Source organism: Electrophorus electricus, chromosome 8 (assembly GCF_041902795.1).
Source record: "Electrophorus electricus isolate QZ-2024a chromosome 8, ASM4190279v1, whole genome shotgun sequence".
Classification (NCBI taxonomy): Eukaryota; Metazoa; Chordata; class Actinopteri; order Gymnotiformes; family Gymnotidae; genus Electrophorus; species Electrophorus electricus.
In genome coordinates, this window is record NC_137504.1 from 2,397,501 (window position 1) to 2,415,000 (window position 17,500).

Here is a 17,500-nt window from a genome sequence, read left to right on the forward strand (position 1 = left end):
CGACGCATCAACTTGAGTTGATCTTCACCCACTCGTATGTGTACTGCACTTCTGTGGTCCAGGGTGTGAGAACAGTTCAACGCGATAAAAGCTTGCGTTTAACCCCACAACACAGTGCCATGTGTGCTGAATTAACCTTGTTTTCTCGTTTGTTTGTTTGCCTTTACTAGACACTCCATGACCAAGCACCAGTACTACTTGCAGTTGCGGAAGGACATTCTGGAGGAGCGACTGCGCTGCGACGCTGAGAACGCTATGCTCTTGGCTTCTCTGGCACTGCAAGCTGAGTTTGGGGACCATCAGCCTGAGGTACGTTTACATTTATGGCATTACGCTGTACGTAGCATTGTTCCTCTTTAGTAGAACTAGCACGTAGACTGTACACTGTACACCTACACGCTAGTTCTAGCAAAGAGGAACTATGGCACTGTGTTCAGAAAGACCGTGTTCTGACGTCTGGTGTCTGACCCACGATAAGAAGCTGCACTGTGGTAACTCCACTAGACTCAACCCGTTAGGTGTGCCTCTCCCCGCAGCTCCACGGAAAGACGTACTTCCGGCTGGAGCATTACGTGCCGGCGTATGCCATGGAGCGGCTGGAGCAAAGCACCATGAAGGAGGAGCTCTCCAAAATGCATAACACCTACTACGGAGTCACGGAAGAGGAGGCCCAGTTTGAGTTCCTCAAGGTACGGACGGTCCTCCTGCTGCTCACGGAGTTTCTGGAATATTGTGGAATTTTAAAGTCTTTCCAGATAACACGCCATCAGGAAAATCGCCTGTTTTTAGCGCTGCTTGCGAACTGCATGTTGGTGAAGTAGGCGAGTGAAATAAATGACAATAATTCAGACTTATGGTTGATGTATGAAGATATCTTAACCTTATTAGATTGATGCTGTGAGTTTATCTGTGTTAGGTTTCAGCTTTAGTGGAACTTGCGGTTGCGTGAGGATTATTGTTAACCGTGTAACAGGGCGTTTTTTGTATTGCGCATAAAACGCCGTAGATTAGACGTGTGGGATGCAGAGCCGTGTTTGTGACCAGTTGTCCAAGCCCGGCCACACGCCACAGGCGAGACTTCAGCTGTCTTATTTCTGCCTAGCGGAAACGCAGCACAGCTGTGGCGTGCAGACAGGGACGCAGTGCCTCAGACCGTTGCGTGTCTGCAGCTACGAGCCACAAATCCGGCAGTCATATTACAACTGAAGAAGAAAAATCACTAATCATTCACTTTTTAAAAAGGTTTCATCCATGTGGCCTGCCGTAGTCAGACCACAGTTGGTGTGGCTACACGATGCCAAGGTGTTTCTCTATGGTTAAGGTGAGCCAGCGACTGACTGAGTACGGTGTTCACTTCCACCGCGTCTTGCCGGAGAAGAAGTCACAGACAGGCGTCCTGCTGGGTGTCTATTCCAGGGGTGTTCAGGTCTTTGAGGTTCTGAATGGAAACCGAACCCCAGTGCTGAAGTTCCCCTGGAGAGAGACCAAAAAGATCTCTTTTGCTGTAAGTCTTACACGTTGGCACATACGAAGACTCAGTGTATAAATGAAACTATGAATCTATATTCAGTATAGGATGTGGGTGGGTGTATAATTATACAGATATTATAGTGCGACATATGTTGCTAAAGCGTTCCCAGTGTAACAAGAAAGCATTCCCAGTTTTATCCACCGGCTGCTTTACGCATCATCCAGGGTCCCATTCTCATAAAACCACTTCTGTGCACATGCGCTGCAGAAAAAGAAGATTTGTCTGCAGAACACGTCCGACGGCATAAAGCACCTGTTCCAGACGGACAGCCAGAAGACCTGTCAGTACCTGCTCCGCCAGTGCTCCGCCCAGCACAAGTTCCACCTGCACATGAAAGCCCGGCAGAACAACCAAGAGCTGCAGGAGCTCGGTACTGACGCCACCTGCACCACTGCACCACCTTCAGCAGGTGGAGCTAGACACCCCGAAGCCTCGCGGCGAATTCTTTGATTCTTGTCATCGTGTCACTTTATTTCATTTTTTTTTAATGTTGTCCTTTTTTTACAAAAAACTAGAGGTCACTACACTTCTTCTGTAGTCTAGTTTTTGAGGGACTGTGTTTTGAAACCCCACATCTGTTATACTAGAGTCCCCTGCAGTCTTATTAACCGCTATATAAAACGGGACAGCTGGTTGCCCTCACGGGCCTTTTCTGTGTATTTATGACTTTGCAGCACCATCTAGTGGTAAAAGTGACCTTTTTGTTTTTTTTTTATATGTAGTGTTGTCAGTCTTTCATTAACCATTATTGCTCCTCTCTGTCTCTGTCTCTGTCTCTCTCTCTGTCTCTGTCTCTCTCTGTCTCTGTCTCTCTCTCTCCCAGAGAACTCCCCTCTGAATTTGCAGCAGTTCTCCGTGGATCCAGACGGCCTGGGGAGAGCCATTAGCATGGCTAGCCTGTCTCCTAGCACGCCAGTGTCCCGATCCAACCCGGCATCCCTGAAGAAGGTCCCGTACGAGCTGGCCCTCACCAGGCCGGCCCGCCTGTCCAGCCCAGACCAGGGCACCTTCCCTGACTCCAGCTCCAGGATGAAGAGCCGCTCCCACCATAACCTGGGCCAGCTGCCTGAGTCGCCAGAGCACAGGGCTGTGCCTTTCAGTAGCCAATCACAGAGTGGCTCGGTTCAGCTGCAGCCGATCACGTTGCTGCATCAGCGTGCCAGTTCTGACACCGATTCCATCACCATCAACAGGCTGCGTGAGGGGTGAGCAAACACGAACGTGCGCGCGCTCACACGTGAGCACACGCGCACACACAGCACGTATTATGAGAGGGGAGGGGCGGAGAGGAGGGTGGGGGCGGGGCTTAGAGGTTAACAGACTGACTTCACATTCATGGTGCTCTGGTGCTTGTGGTTATTGCCTCTCTTTCATCGCTGTTCTTCCGTCTCCATCCCCTGCAGCGTGTTCAGTGGTGCAGCCCGGAACGCTCCTGGCTGGGGGCCGATGGGCTCAACGGGCCAGAATGTGGATCACGACTCCTCGTCATGTGAGGAGAGAGGTCAGGCGTATGTCGAAGGTCAGTGCACTCGCCGATCACTAACAGCACAATGCACACTGGTGTCTTCCTGGGGGTTCTGGGACAGGCATGTCTCCACTGGTGTCTTCCACTGGTGTCTTCTTCGTGTGTCGTGATCTCTTGCTGATCTGGCTGGTTTAAGAATGGAGCATCGTTTTCCCTCTCTGACCCCTCCTTCCCAGATTAGGCGTGTGTGTGGGGGGGGAGAATGTTCTCTTTGTTGGTGTGTGTGTGTTAGTGAGTGGGAGTCGTTGTGTTGTAAATGTGTCCAGAATTTGATGCCCTTTTTTGTATCTTTATTATTAATGGAGGTCTGTCTAATTCTGCCTGCATGTGTGTCTGTGGTGTTAGTGTGTTATTAGTGTCAAATATTTTCAGCCAGATTTTTATTGGAATTCCTACTGTTATGTGGTGTGTTATGGCACAGAAAGACCTGCTTTTCCTCTCAGCTTTCATAGGTTCTAATGTCCAGAACTCATTTTGGTCCTTAAATAATTGTAATTGTTTGAACGTTCAGTATTGTTGGTACGTAATGTGTGTGTGTCTGTGTGTGATTCTCTAGGTGTGAGCATTCACAGTTCTGGATTACCCTCTAGCACTGCCTCATCCATAGGAACCAGCGGTGAGCTGTTACTGCACCGTCACACGCGTCTGTTCAGTCAGGACTGTTTTATTGTGATCTGAGCACTGCAATAGCAGGTTCTGGCCAAGGGGAATCTGCTTAAAAGTATAACGTGTGTGTGTGTGTGTGTGTGTGTGGTGCAAAGACCTGCGTTGATGGAACCAGTCTACAGTGCTGTCACTTTCTGGGAGCCCTGTGTGTGTCTTTCTCCATCTTATCCTCGATTTCTCTCTGTATCTGATTTAGTTTTCTTTCTTTCTTTTCTTAGTCTTAGTTTTGTGGCTCCCTCTCCATTTCTGTGCTGGATAATGTGCTGTGTTCTGGCTTTGTAGATTATTACACTATTCCATCGCACCTGTTATGAAAGTGCCACTCGCTGCTAGTAAACTTACAAGAAAGCTCTTTGCCAATGCTTATAGGGCTCAAGTAGGCAGTGTGTTCTGTACGTTTTGTGCGTAATTTCTTGTAATGTGTGGCCTGTCCGTTATGGAAGGCTTAATATTTTCACTCGTCATGTTTACTTTGCTCTTTCACAGAATCCCTTCAGAAGAAGCTGAACGCTGTACCCTCCCCCGAACGTGAGATTACGAGTGTAAATCTGAAGAAGGACGTGAAGTATGGCCTGGGTGAGTCCCAGGAGCGCTGCCCTGCTGTAGGGTTTCTGACAAGACCCCAGGGGCATGAGAGAAGCGCTAAACCACACACAGGGTTGTGCTCGCAGCATACAGGCACTAAGGCACTTAAACACTGAAATGGGAATAAACTTCCACCCCCATGCATATAGGGCCTTGTTTACCTACTCGCCATGCATCATAGAGCCTTGTTTATCTGCAGTCATATTCTGTTTATTTCATTGCCTGTGTGTGTGTGTGTGTGTGTGTGGTGCTCCAGGCTTTCAGATCAGTGGGGGAGAGACCTCAGGGAGAACAGACCTGGGCACCATCGTTTGTTCCATTACGCCGGGCGGGCCCGCCGACGTAGACGGCTGTTTGAAACCAGGTTGGGTTTGACATGCTGAGAGTGCATATTGGAACAATGAGAAGAGAACATCACCTTATAGCATGGTGCTCTCTAGTGGTGATGCATGATGTTCTCACTAATCATGAAGGAAATAAAGTAGATTTGAAAAGAAACAGAATTGCGATCAATAAGATCAATCGTTTTATGTGCCCAGCTGTTCTGTAGTGAGAGTTCTGGAATGTTCTGAGTGGTGTGTTTGGTTCCTCTGTGTCCTGGCGGCAGGAGATAGGCTGCTCAGTGTGAACGACGTCAGTCTGGAAGGTCTTCCTCACAAGGACACTTTGGACATCCTGCAGAACGCTCCAGATGAGGTCACTCTGGTGGTGTCACAGCCCAAAGAGAGGCTGTTCCCAGGTAACAGCAGCTAGCTGTGTCCGCAGCCTGGCTTTACTGTTAATGTTACCACGCAGTGTGCTCTCATCCCATTACTGTGTGGTGTATTCATAGTCTGTGGTTGCTGATCTAAACCTTATAGGGAACTTTTCCTGGAGTTGGAAACACCCTCTGACTAGGTGATGCATAAGATGAGCTCCTTGTGAATGTCATGTGTGCTTCAGGGCTGATTCTGATGTTTTACTGGTGTAGGTCTGCAGGACTCACTGCTCACCCCATATGTCTTGCAGACTCTCCCTACACACACACTCCTGCTGTAGCTGCGCTGAAACCCGAAGCAGATCTGGCGTCGTCCTCCGAGGACCAAGCTGTCTCCCCCAGTCCTGCTCCCTCTTCCTCCAGCACGGACGGCGTCGCCCAATCTGCTCCGGCCGGCCGCTCCTGGGACAGCCCGGACCGTCCGGACCCCGGAGCCGTCCCGACGCGGCCGCGCCTCAACGGCTTCCACCAGAACGTTCCGGAGACCGGCACGACACCGGCACTACCCCCCTTCCTGTCCCCGGGGGACCCCACACCTCCTGCCCTGCCCCCCAAGACCCGGAGGTCCAGAGAGCCAGAGGTCACCAAAGAGCTGGAGCTGTCGGACCGAGGGGACTCGGACATGGACGAGGACACGTGCTCCAGCGGCCAGGAGAAGCAAAAGCCAAGAAAGGTAGCGACAGAAATCCCCGAGATCTGACCTGCTCGCCTGGTCTGCTTAGCCCGGATCTTTAGCCTTCTCTGCTCTCACACTCGCTGAGGACGTCGACAGGCAACGTTTTTTCTTCGTCTCATTCATGTTTTTTGCCCTGTTTTGTTTTTAAGCTGCACATTGTCAATAAACGTCTGATGGCTTTTGAATTACGATGCGAAGGACGAGTTTGGTCAGGTTAAACGGGGCGATATTTTAATGTTTCACTGCCAGTGACCTTTTTCTCTCTACATGTCAGTATTTTCAGTGAAATACTGATCAGGGTTATTTTTTTTTAAGTCACCTGATCATGTGAGCATTTATGAATCAGAATCCTCCGGCGTGGTGTAAGTTACTTTTATAGTATATATTTAACAATTGTATAGCAAGTCCTTAAGGAGAAAAAACAACATCAGTTAACCCCTGAGCCCCGTATGCTAGACAAACATCTCCTCCAACTAATTGCCTGTTTGTTTGTTTGTGTTCGTTTGTTTTTGTGTTTTTGTTGCTGATTCTCCCCCCCCCCCAAGCTTAATTGCATTTTGAGCATGGATGCAATCCATTAATGCATGACGCTAACCTTTTGCATAAGCTGACTGTAGGATGCACTTAATCTATAACCTCTGACCTCTCGACCTCTTTGCATGCTGAAGGCTTGTGCCTGGCCGTGTATTTATGCAGCCTCTTCTCTGTTTGCAGGAGGTCACGCCCCACTCCGTCACGGACTCGTTAAATACTAGTGGCCCAGACGTCAGTAGTCTCCAGCCTGGAGATCTATTTGATGTTAAGCTGTCCAAAGTAGACAGCAGTTTGGGCATTAGTGTCACGGTACTGTTTGCGAAGGTTTTCGCTCTCTGTCTTATTCCACCCCTCTCCCCCTGGTTTAACCAGTCACTCAGTACTTTGTGTGAGAATACGTGTTTGTTATTGTTTTCTCCCTGTAGCCTCCATGCTGTGGTGTGCGTTTGCTTGCTTTGAAGCTCTTTGCTTGGCTTCAGCTCAACAAGCGTAGATTTGATTATCTTTGAATGCAGATTCACCCGTGTGTGTGTATTTTTGCAGGCATTTTAAATTGACACCCTGCCTCTTAAACAAAACCTGTTAATGTTAATATTCAGAGAGAGTGTTAAGGCCATAAGAGGATATGGTGTTACTCACCTGGGTGCATCTAACAGACGCCTGTACTTGGTTGCCTTTGAGGACTCTGGTGCTTTAGTTTGACTTGGTGTGACTGGTGTGATTATGTCTCTGTCTGTCTCTCTCTCTCTCTCTCTCTCTCTGCGTGCCTGTCTGTCTGTCTGTCTGTCTGTCTGTCTGTCTGTCTGTCTGTCTCTCGCTCCCTCTCTCTGAGTTTACATGTATGCTGCTATTTTGCATTACATTTTAGAAGGTAGTACTCATGAAAATGATTGATTGAGATTTAAACATTCTTGCGGCGTCATCGTACAGTCACACAGAAGGATGAAACGCTACCCCTGTCATCACTACTGCCCACGCCAGTCAGCTGTATAGCCATGACTCCGCCCCTGATGCAGGGGAACCTTAACCTCCAGCTCTTACTCACCTAATCTGCATAATTTATTTTGACTTATTTGCATAATCATGTGCCCAGCAGACCACATGAGTAGGAGCAGCACCCAGAACCAGAGCGGACATCCGCAACATGAGACGCCAGATAGGCTGGACTAGACCCGGCTAGGCTAGGCTAGACTGGAAGGGATTCCTGTAACATCCCCCATAGTGGTGTGAGAGACAGTTTTCCAGGTGTTAACGTCCTTTGTGTGTCACAGGGTGGTTCCAACACATCCATGCGACACGGTGGGATTTATGTCAAAGGCATTATTCCCAAAGGAGCAGCCGAGCTTGACGGCAGGATTAAGAAAGGTAACCACTCACTGAGATGCAGGAGCTCCCAGCTCCCTCAGCACAGAGCCAGGAAAAGTTCTCCTGCACCTGGATAAGATCCTGAACTTCCCGTAAAATGATGGGAAATGGGTCCTACAAAAACAGTTGGGTTGAATACATCTGATTTGTGTTGATTCAGTATTAAAGCACCAGGCTGTAACGGGCAGTAATGAGAGATATTACCCGTAATTACCTGTAATGCTGTCGTCCTCGCGCACCCCAGGTGATCGCGTTGTGGCTGTGAATGGGAAGAATCTGGAAGGGGCGACACATAAGCAGGCAGTGGATGTTCTGAGAGACACGGGGCAGGTGAGGACACACGCCGGACGGGTGAGGACAGGCTGACTGCCGTCTCAGCTCCAGTCAAGCTCCCTGCTTCAGCACAAGACACAGTCTAGATCAGTGCTGGAATGGCCTAAGAGTACCTCTTCACAAAGCAAGACGAATAAACTCACTCTCCCTCTCTCAGGTGGTGAGCCTGGTGCTGGAAAGGGGCCCATTGCCTGCAGACATCGTTCATGCTCCCCTTACCCCACAGAGCACTTCAGAACTTGCAGAGCCCAGACCCACGGGCCCTCCACAGGAGCCCTGCGCAAGACCTCAGTCCCAGCCAGAGTACAGCTTTATCACGCCGGGTGAGAGAGGACAGAGGCGTGTACACACACACACTCTCTAGGGTAGCGCTGTGAATGAGATCATAAAATCACACACACACGGTTTCCACCATTTACGCATCATCAGTCTAAAAACATAAATATGTACTTCAGAAAATGTAGGGTTTGGGATTTCTGTGTCCTGCTGTCAGGAAAGCTTGGAACTCTGTCACGAACACTCCTCTCTCCTGCCCCCTCTGTAGAGAACGTGTTTGAAGTGAACCTTCTGAAGAACTCCTCTGGTCTAGGCTTCAGTTTCAGCCGTGAGGAGAACATTCCAGAAGAGCCTCCTGGCTCCAGCATGGTCCGGGTCAAGAAACTGTTCCCCGGGCAACCGGCTGACGAGAGCGGCCTCATCAAAGTGGGCGATGTCATCCTACGCGTCAACCAGACGTCCCTGAAAGGACTCTCGCAACACGTATGTTCCAGCCCACACTAGGGCTGTATGATGCCTACAAAAATATCGTATCACGATTATATTGTCTCATATTCCGATCACAGTACGCCGAGAAGCAGAGATATGCCAGAAATGTATGAATAAAGGGGCTTTTTCTTAGCAGTATTGAACAGCAGAGCTGAACAAAAGATTTGTGAATGGAGGGTCTGAGCCGTCCAGGAGAAGTGCAAACGTGGCGAACAGGCCAACCACTGGTGCAGTAAATGCTGGGCTGATTTATGCAGAAGTTGCTTCCTGTTTGCTTTTTAGCTGACATTACATTAGTTCATCAGTCATCCGGTTTCCTCTGCTAGCTTAATCGTATTTTCACTAGCATATCAGTGATTTTTTGGACAGTTGTAACGTTTTCTTTACTTGCAGGCTGAAGTTAGAGTCTTCAGCACCATTCTGATACACATCCTCTGCCTCTTTTACAGAGGACTACACTGTCTGGTTGAGATTTTTACAAAGCAGTGCAGGGCGATCGGTAATGGTGTCATAGATCACCCCAAAATTTAAATCTTTCAGACTCGAATTGTGGTTCAAGTTTCAGGGCTGCAGCACCTCCCCCAGGTCCTAGTGCCCCTTTTTACAGTAAGTTGCGAATTTGGAGACATGATGGCACGGTTGAACAAGAGAAAGAGAAGAGAACTATTGACTATTTAAACTAATGATGCATGCTTATTTGGGTGCTATAACCCCTCCCCAAATCCAGGCTCCACCCTAGAAGTTGTGGTTAACACTTGATACGCCCACATTATTGCAAGAGAAAAATTATTTACGTTTTGTCGACGCCTGCCTGCTACCCATAGTCCTGTGATCACTCCTGAATGTGTCATGAAAAGTAAGTTCACACACTGCCTTGCTCATCAGGCTTCTGTGTAGCAGGGCGGGGCTTCAGCCCCAGGGAGGCGGGGCCATGGCGGAGCGGTAGGCTTTGCCTGGCACGCTCTCCCCCCACACACCGCCATGCAAGTGTCCGTGTGTGTGGTTTTTAGGAGGTGATCTCAGCACTGCGAGGGGCGGGTCAAGAGGTCACACTGTTGCTGTGCAGACCTGCCACAGGGGTTCTCACTGAGATGGGCTCCTCTCACCAGGTATGCAGAACACACTTCCTCTCTACACACTGAACTTATTGTCACGTTGTACTGCAGCTGTTTCAGGTAGATTTCTTTATGCTCTTATAATACTTGGTCTGCACACTATGATCTAATTATGTTCATTTACCAGGTCTTTACTGGTAGTACCTGTATAACGGATGCTGCCCAATACCTCAGGAACTCACCTGGCAGAGCAGGTGGCCAGCAGCAGCGCTCTCGTGCGTGCGACCTCCAGGGAGCTTGTGTAGTGTTGTTGAGAAACATTAGCAATGCAACACTGTCACGTTGAGAAACGCGCACGGTCGCTCTGAACAAGCACGTCTGCCACATATCGCAGACGTGAAACGTAACGCTAAATTAAAGAATCTTGTGGTGCTTGAACTAAAAGGTGTGTGCGTTCTCCAGACCCCTGCCATCTCTCCACGGAAGGAGCCGCCCAAACCCAAGCCCAAGCCCAGCGCGGCCTCTCCTCCCCAGCCGGACGGCCGGAGGCCCCTGGGGGCCGTGGAGCAGGCCCTGGAGCGGCTTCTGATGAAGTCTCCCAGCCGTAGGGACAGCTACAGTGACAGTACAGACGATGAGGAGGTTGAGGAGGCCTTCAGCCCTGCGAGCCTGGAGCAGGCCGGCCAAGCCTGGGACCGGAGTGCCTACCAGACCCCAGGCGGCGGCGGCGGCAGGCACGGCCGGTACGAGACGCCCGCTGAGCTGGACAACACCATCCGCTCGGCCTACTGCTCCCCCAACCAGTCCAGTCACAGGAGGTCTGTGTCTCGGCCAGAGTCAACTTAACAGACCCTTTCAGTTGGTTGTAATGTTTTATTTAAGTAAGGAGGCATCAGAAAAACATATTGATATGAATTGTTGGTATTATTGGTGGTTTAGGCCTGTGGTGCCACAATACTGCACAGTTTAATCTTTCAGCAGGTGTGTCTGGGTTCAGCGTTTTAATCGGGTGTTTTAAAACAGACCTCCAGCTTTGTACCCCCAGATGACAAAAGGCTCCACAGTTGGAGTTTCTGTCTGCCATGTCGTATATCTACTTTCTGCAGGAATTTTCTAATAAAGGTCAAAGGTCAGATTCTTCAATAAAAGAATGGCTTGGCGCCTCATGCGTTTCTGGAGCTGTCCAGGTCACACGAGAGAATATCGATCGGTCGTCTTTCTTTTCGATAACACCCTGAACTATACAGATCAGCCAAAATCTGCTGAGCCATGTTTGCGTAGCCTTAAGCCCGAGGCTAAGAACACCCGTGGCAGCTGCACTAACACCGTTATTGCGTAGCATCACGCTGCTGTCCAGTCTCCTGGGCACGCTTATTGCCCATTGGACTCCTCACTGTTATAGCCATTACATGTCATCATTGTCTTGTAACTATTGTATTGTTATTGGTTGGTTTTTTACATTTTTTTCTTTTATTTTTATTTAATATCTTATTGCTTTGTGTGTGTGTGTGTGTGTGTGTGTGTGTGTGTGTGTTAATCTCCTGAAGCTATGATTTATGTATGAAAAATGCTATTCAAATAAATAAATTTATTTATGATGTCACAATATATACACACACACACCCACACACACATACGCACACACATACACACTCATTACTACACACACTAGTCGTAGACAGTGGTTTTTGTTGTTTTTTTACTACACTGATTATAGTAGGCGCCAGTACTGTTACTGGTAGTTATTACATTATTGATGTGCCTGCTCATGTTTCCTCAGACTGTGGCATTCTCTCTCTCTCTCTCTCTCTCTCTCCCCATCCCTCCCTCCCTCCTGCTCCGTCTCCTCTTATAGGCCTCTCTCGTCTTCCCCTCTTCTCTCGGAGCGGAAATCGTCCCCAGCCCTCCCTGAAGAGGGCACTCTGAGCCCCAGTCCAGACCCGCTTCCTCCCCCAGTCCACAACCCCATCGGCCTTGCGTTTCACGAGCGCAGCCAGGACGTGAGCGACTACCTGCCTGTACGTCTGGCTGCAGAACCTGGTCCTAAACGTTGGACTTCTTTACTGACGTTTCTGAGAGCGTGAACTGTACCTTTCGTGACAGTGTGGTTGGTTTTACAGGAGGCTGAGCTGAAGGTCTCCCTGGTGAAGTCTGATAAGGGGAGTTTGGGCTTTACACTCACTAAAGGAGGCGATCACAACTGCTACATCCATGACATCATCCAGGATCCAGCAAAGGGAGACGGCAGACTCCGACCCGGTGACCGTATGATCATGGTAAAATGCTCCTGCATGCTGAGGATACACACACTACAGACACACCACCACACATTCCAACAAAACTACAGCCACACACTCCAACACAACTACAGATAAACATTTACACACTGAGGCTACACACCCAAACAGAAATACAGACAAACCGCTACACACCTGAGGCTATACAGACAAACCGCTAGACACACAAACAGAAATACAGACAAACCGCTACACGCTGAGGCTACACACCCAAACAGAGCTACAGACCAACTGTAAATCAGAAATTCAGTTGTTCAGTATGTAACTGTGTGAACAGAGATTCGGTTGTTTGATATGTAGGTGAGTGAAGGAGACGTTTGCTGTTGGTGATTTAGAGCAGGTGTTTCTGTGCTACTGTAATTAAAGTTTAAACACCAGCTTCTCAGAGACAGGCTAAGACCAGAGTCTCCTCACTCAGTCAGCACAGAAACCCCTCCAGTACCTGGTGCCGCTTGTTTTTTGGTTGTCGTTGTTTTGTTTTGTTTACATTGTCATATATTCACTCTCATCCCTCTAGGGTGGTCCTGTAGGTATTATGATTTAACCTTTAACCTAAAGCAGTTTAATCCAGTCAGGATTCATCTTGGTTGTCTCTGATGGGCACCTGTGCAGGGTCTGTTTGCTGTCGTATGGTTTTGCTGTCCTGGAAATGTTTAACAAGTCTATCCACGTCTCTCTCTCTCTCTCTCTCTCTCTCTCGCTCTCTCTCTCTCTCGCTCTCGCTCTCTCTCTCTCTCTCTCTCTCTCTCTCTCTCTCTCTCTCTCTCTCTCTCTCTCTCTGTGTGTGTGTACAGGTGAATAAGATAGATGTGACTGGGATGAGTCACACTGAGGTGGTCAACCTCGTGCGAACTGCACCCAGAGTGGTGGATCTGGTAGTGGGGCGTGTCTTAGAACCCCCCAAACCACCAATAGAGGCACACCTTCTCCCTGATATCACCTTCCAGTGCCCCGGTGACTCACTTGGTAAATATGTTATAGTGTTAATGAAAATAAATGAGTTAGTTACTGAAAATGTTGTGATTTATTCAAAGACCTGGGGTATCAGAACTGTTGGCAAGAAGTTTTGTTTGTTTTTTTTTCACCACAGTAAACCTATTTGTAACCCAAGTGTAAACCTGTTTTTCTCAACAAAAATAAATGTAAAGAAACTTAGCACGGATCTTCCTGGGAGGCAGGTGTTTGAGCTCAGCTGCATTTTACTGGCTAATAAACAGTGGTTACTGTCAGAGTAAACAAGACACGCCTTTAACTCGAAAAGAGATTATAGGGTCTGAGATGACGAGCATGCGACTGTGGCCGTGGCTTCGGGTTACGGCATATTTACTGAGAGAAGAGGAAGGAGTGCTGGTGATTGGTTTAAAACAACCACCACCGGAGCTTCTGGGTAATGCTTAGCACTTTTTCGCAGAAGGCTTAAGGATAGCGTCTCTGTGGAAGCTTTTTGCTTGACCCAGTTGCTGACGCACATGCGTGTGTGTGTGTGTGTGTGTGTGTGTGTGTGTGTGTAGGTCTGGTCCTGGAAGGAGGCAGAGACAGTGAACTGGGCGTGCTCTACGTAAAAGACATCGTTCCAGGGTCTGAGGCAGACTCTGAGGGGAGCCTGAAACAGCTCGACCTCATCCACTACATCAACGGCGCTCCCACGCAGGAGCTGACTCTGGCGGAGAACCGCCGGCTACTGCAGCTCTCGTGCCGAGACCTCGCGCTCAAGGCCACCAGGTGGGTCTCGCGTGCGTGCGCGCGCGCCCACACTCACACACACACACATAGGAACAGGCTTAACTACACTCACTCATTCACCTTGCCACACATACAGGATGTACCTCTCTCTCTAACACACATATTCTCTCACGGATTAGAGTCTTATTCGGCTTCCTCGACTGGCTGAATGTGTGTAACCAGACAGACATTCGGATGTAGTTTCTGTGGTTGTGTGGGCTGCGAAGGCCTCTGCGTTTTACGTGATCTCCGCTCCTGCAGGGATGGGAAACCCGTGTATCCTGAGCAGGAAAACGCCTCGAACGCCTCGAGCCTGAACAACAACGTCAGCGCTAAAGTCAACAACCCGCCCAGCATGAATGGTGAGTGTTGGGCCACAACTTCTCTCCATCTGTCTTAAGCAAACACGCTTTTCTTTGTGCTGTTTATACATGTACATGACGTGACTCCGTCATTTGGTTTTGCTTATCAGGTACTGCTATTACTAATTCGATTCTGTATGTGTCTCTCTCCTCAGGTTATCTCAACAGCAGTAGTCACGATTTGGAGACTATATGTCCATCTGAGGTGAGCTCCAAAATAAACTCCTTTATTAACTCGTTTATTGTGCTGTTACATTTACAAGAGCAGTTGGATTTCTTTTTCACGTTTCATGTCATAAATCCAGTTAATGGCTGAGAGTTGTAGTGCTGATGGTTGTAGGTTATCTTGGTGTTTGTTGCTGATATATTGGTGGTGGTTGTAGAGGTCGCGGTTGTAGGTGATCTTGGTGGTGTTTGTTGGTGATATTGGTGGCGGTTGTAGAGGTCGCGGTTGTAGGTGATCTTGGTGGTGTTTGTTGGTGATATATTGGTGGCGGTTGTAGAGGTCGCGGTTGTAGGTGATCTTGGTGGTGTTTGTTGGTAATATATTGGTGGCGGTTGTAGGTGATCTTGGTCGTTAACCTGTTTCATTGCGTCTTCAGGAGCTGATAATTCCTCTGCAGTTGAACAAGCCACCAGCAGGGGGCCTGGGCTTCTCCGTGATTGGTGGAGAGAGGGGTATTTTTGTGAAGTCCATCACACCTGGAGGCCTGGCGCATACTGATGGGATGTTACAAGTGGGCGATCGCCTACTCAAAGTGAGTAAGCACTCCTCCAGAGGACAGTGTATGATGATGGAAAAATGTTTGGTTGTAATTAACCAATTAAGTCACAGTGTTACAGACAGACAGAGACTCTTTGTCTTTCTCATGTCCCACCTAGTGCAACTTTTATCAGTGCTTCTGACCAATTTCCTGAATTCAAAATGTGTGTTCGTGTGGGTGTTTCCCAGGTAAATAATGAGCTGATGACGGGGGTTTCCCATGCCAAAGCTGTGTCCACTATCCGGATGGCTAAAGGTGTGGTTGACCTGGTCGTGTCCCGCCCCACTGACCAGACCCCCAGCACGTACCTGGGCTTCCTCCCTCTGAACACCAGCACCTGCAATGGGACCGCAGGTGACGCCTGCCCTCCGCCTCGCACATCAGCTCTATTTACTCTCGACTGTCTTAACAGTTCAAGCTGAAACTGCCTCTAGAATCTTCTCTTCCCTGTTGCCACTGCTGCCTCTGTACCGTCTTGCATGGCAGTTGGACTTCTTTTTCCCCTGCATTAACGATTAGCTTCTCCTCGCGTTAGAGGATGGCGGCATTGCTGACGTGTCCGGTGCTCACTGCTGCCCTCTACTGAGCGTGCCTGGTAAATGCCACAGGATGCACAGCAAGGCTGAGCCTGTTTTTGTGTGTCCTGTAGATGTGAGTGGGAACGCTGATGCCGGGAAGAAGCTCAGCGGCGCTCCGGGGGCAAGCGGCTCCCAGTCTCCTCCCGCCCTTCCTCCCATAGGTGCAGCCCAGCTGGCGCGCGCGCACACACACACACACACACACACACACACACACTCACACACCCTGGCCCCAGTCATCCAGTGAGGTAGACACTCACTGGACAACAGACATACCCAGAGATTATGCTGTCTTTAGCCTAGCTGCCCAGAGCTTCCCAGTTCTGCTTAATGAGGAGTAAGAACGCGTAATGGGAATTATTTATTGTATTTTGACATTTTTGTGTGACCGTGTTAGACTGTGATGTGTAGAAGTCTGATTGTGCCATCCTCTGTGTGTGTGTGTGTGTGTGTTGTAGACTACGATGCAGGCTCTCTAGAGAGAGAGAAGAGACTAGAGACAGCGGTGTCTGAAGACACAGACTGTGATGGCTCATCTCTTCCTGAAGATTCTCCAGAGGTGCAGCCCATCCCTCTTACAGCTGGCCCCGCCCCCTGTATAGTACTGAATACACCTACGTTTGGTACTATACAGTGCTCACTTAACTATGTTAAGCTCAGGCTGCAATGTTCCCGGGCGTTTATACCCCGTGCTGAGTGCACAGCACAGGTAAAAGTGTTTCCGTGCAAAAAATAAGTCGAATCGGTCGTTCTGTCTTTCTCCAGACCACGAGGAAGACCCATTGGGAGGCGCGTGGAATGGACCACCCACAGAACAACAGGTGAGGGGTTTCTATGGTAACGAAGCTCGTCACCTGTACCTTGAGTACAGAGTATCAATGGAGACACCATTCACTTTAAAAATACTTTATTATTGCAGATCATTTTAACCAAATCCAGGCCCACCTCAACCCTACTGTCTTAGGGAGACCTTGCATTCTGTGTTACGTTGCTGATGTTATGTAGTAGGTGTGACCAGAGGGGTATGGCCAGAGTGTTCACTGCCTACCCACTGCATGGCTTAGTCCACCTGAGAATGCAGGTGTGTGTCAGGGTGCATAGCACGGTGTGGTATCGCATCACTGAGTATAATTAGCAGTGTTTAGAGAGCGGTAGTGAATCCTTAACATCTTCCAGAGGAAACAAACTAAAGCTAAGAGAAGCACGCATGTGTGTGTTGAGTCCTCTGTGGACTATGGACAGACTGATCCAGGTTTTCTTGATGGGCATGTATCAGGACTGTCCCCACAGCACCAGTCCATATCCATTCAAAGACTCTGAGGTAGCCCCTCTGTACTGTTGGGGTCTGTGGGTCGTGACCGGGTGCGTGTTCCTCTCCTCAGTTACCTGCAGTCGTCTTCTGGATTTCTGGATGAAGACGAGATCACATGGGGCAGCGATGAGCTCCCAATAGATAACATCAACTCCAAATTCACCCAAGGTTGGTCATTAGACACACACACACACACACACACACACTCAGTTAGGCAAAGACAAGCAGGCACTCACTCACAGTCAGAATAAGTTATTAAAACTGTTAACTATGATTAAATGTTTATTATAGTCACTTCTACTATGATTGATTTAAAAGGTTTTTTTTGTTCAAATATATCGGATGGATGGATGGAGTTATAATATAGTGTCATTTACTATTAGTGATTGTGCATTTGCCATTAAATAGGCGTCCTCCTCCCTGTCTGAATCGGGCGTTACGTTAGCCTGTAATCTCGACTATCGGCCCAGTTGCATGCTGGGAGGTGCCTTTACGTGCGGCCCTGTGCATAACTGTGTCCTCCGCCTGCCTCAGACGGCCCCGTGATCACGGAGGAGGAGCTGACGTCTCTGACCCTGGTGAAGGTGGTTCCCAAAGGCCAGTACACAGGGCAGAAGCTCAGCTCTGTGGTGCGCATGGTCAGAGGGCTGCTGGAACAGAAGGTCCCCCTGCA

The 17,500-nt window shown here is 49.0% G+C and overlaps 1 protein-coding gene across 5 annotated transcripts in view; it reads left to right on the top strand.

Moving 5' to 3' along the window:
• ptpn13 (protein tyrosine phosphatase non-receptor type 13) overlaps positions 1 to 17,500 on the top strand; it is a 49,112-nt gene that overhangs the window by 28,910 nt on the left and 2,702 nt on the right. Inside the window, exons 14-44 of one of the 5 annotated variants that reach the window (XM_081718913.1) lie at positions 171 to 309; positions 537 to 689; positions 1,322 to 1,504; positions 1,739 to 1,901; positions 2,355 to 2,736; positions 2,935 to 3,050; positions 3,613 to 3,672; positions 4,209 to 4,298; positions 4,564 to 4,671; positions 4,915 to 5,046; positions 5,316 to 5,737; positions 6,455 to 6,583; positions 7,546 to 7,639; positions 7,884 to 7,969; positions 8,130 to 8,295; positions 8,517 to 8,731; positions 9,748 to 9,846; positions 10,255 to 10,610; positions 11,648 to 11,810; positions 11,913 to 12,068; positions 12,884 to 13,055; positions 13,601 to 13,811; positions 14,073 to 14,173; positions 14,329 to 14,378; positions 14,776 to 14,931; positions 15,126 to 15,291; positions 15,587 to 15,676; positions 15,974 to 16,074; positions 16,281 to 16,336; positions 16,898 to 16,995; positions 17,362 to 17,500. The exon at positions 17,362 to 17,500 is cut by the window's right edge and continues 10 nt beyond it. In XM_081718913.1, the coding sequence (XP_081575039.1) occupies positions 171 to 309; positions 537 to 689; positions 1,322 to 1,504; positions 1,739 to 1,901; positions 2,355 to 2,736; positions 2,935 to 3,050; positions 3,613 to 3,672; positions 4,209 to 4,298; positions 4,564 to 4,671; positions 4,915 to 5,046; positions 5,316 to 5,737; positions 6,455 to 6,583; positions 7,546 to 7,639; positions 7,884 to 7,969; positions 8,130 to 8,295; positions 8,517 to 8,731; positions 9,748 to 9,846; positions 10,255 to 10,610; positions 11,648 to 11,810; positions 11,913 to 12,068; positions 12,884 to 13,055; positions 13,601 to 13,811; positions 14,073 to 14,173; positions 14,329 to 14,378; positions 14,776 to 14,931; positions 15,126 to 15,291; positions 15,587 to 15,676; positions 15,974 to 16,074; positions 16,281 to 16,336; positions 16,898 to 16,995; positions 17,362 to 17,500 (4,752 nt within the window). Of the gene's footprint in view, positions 1 to 170; positions 310 to 536; positions 690 to 1,321; positions 1,505 to 1,738; positions 1,941 to 2,354; positions 2,737 to 2,934; positions 3,051 to 3,612; positions 3,673 to 4,208; positions 4,299 to 4,563; positions 4,672 to 4,914; positions 5,047 to 5,315; positions 5,738 to 6,454; positions 6,584 to 7,545; positions 7,640 to 7,883; positions 7,970 to 8,129; positions 8,296 to 8,516; positions 8,732 to 9,747; positions 9,847 to 10,254; positions 10,611 to 11,647; positions 11,811 to 11,912; positions 12,069 to 12,883; positions 13,056 to 13,600; positions 13,812 to 14,072; positions 14,174 to 14,328; positions 14,379 to 14,775; positions 14,932 to 15,125; positions 15,292 to 15,586; positions 15,677 to 15,973; positions 16,139 to 16,280; positions 16,337 to 16,897; positions 16,996 to 17,361 lie in introns of all 5 variants that reach the window. The other 4 variants (XR_014124817.1, XM_081718912.1, XM_081718911.1 and 1 more) reach the window with 4 other exon arrangements.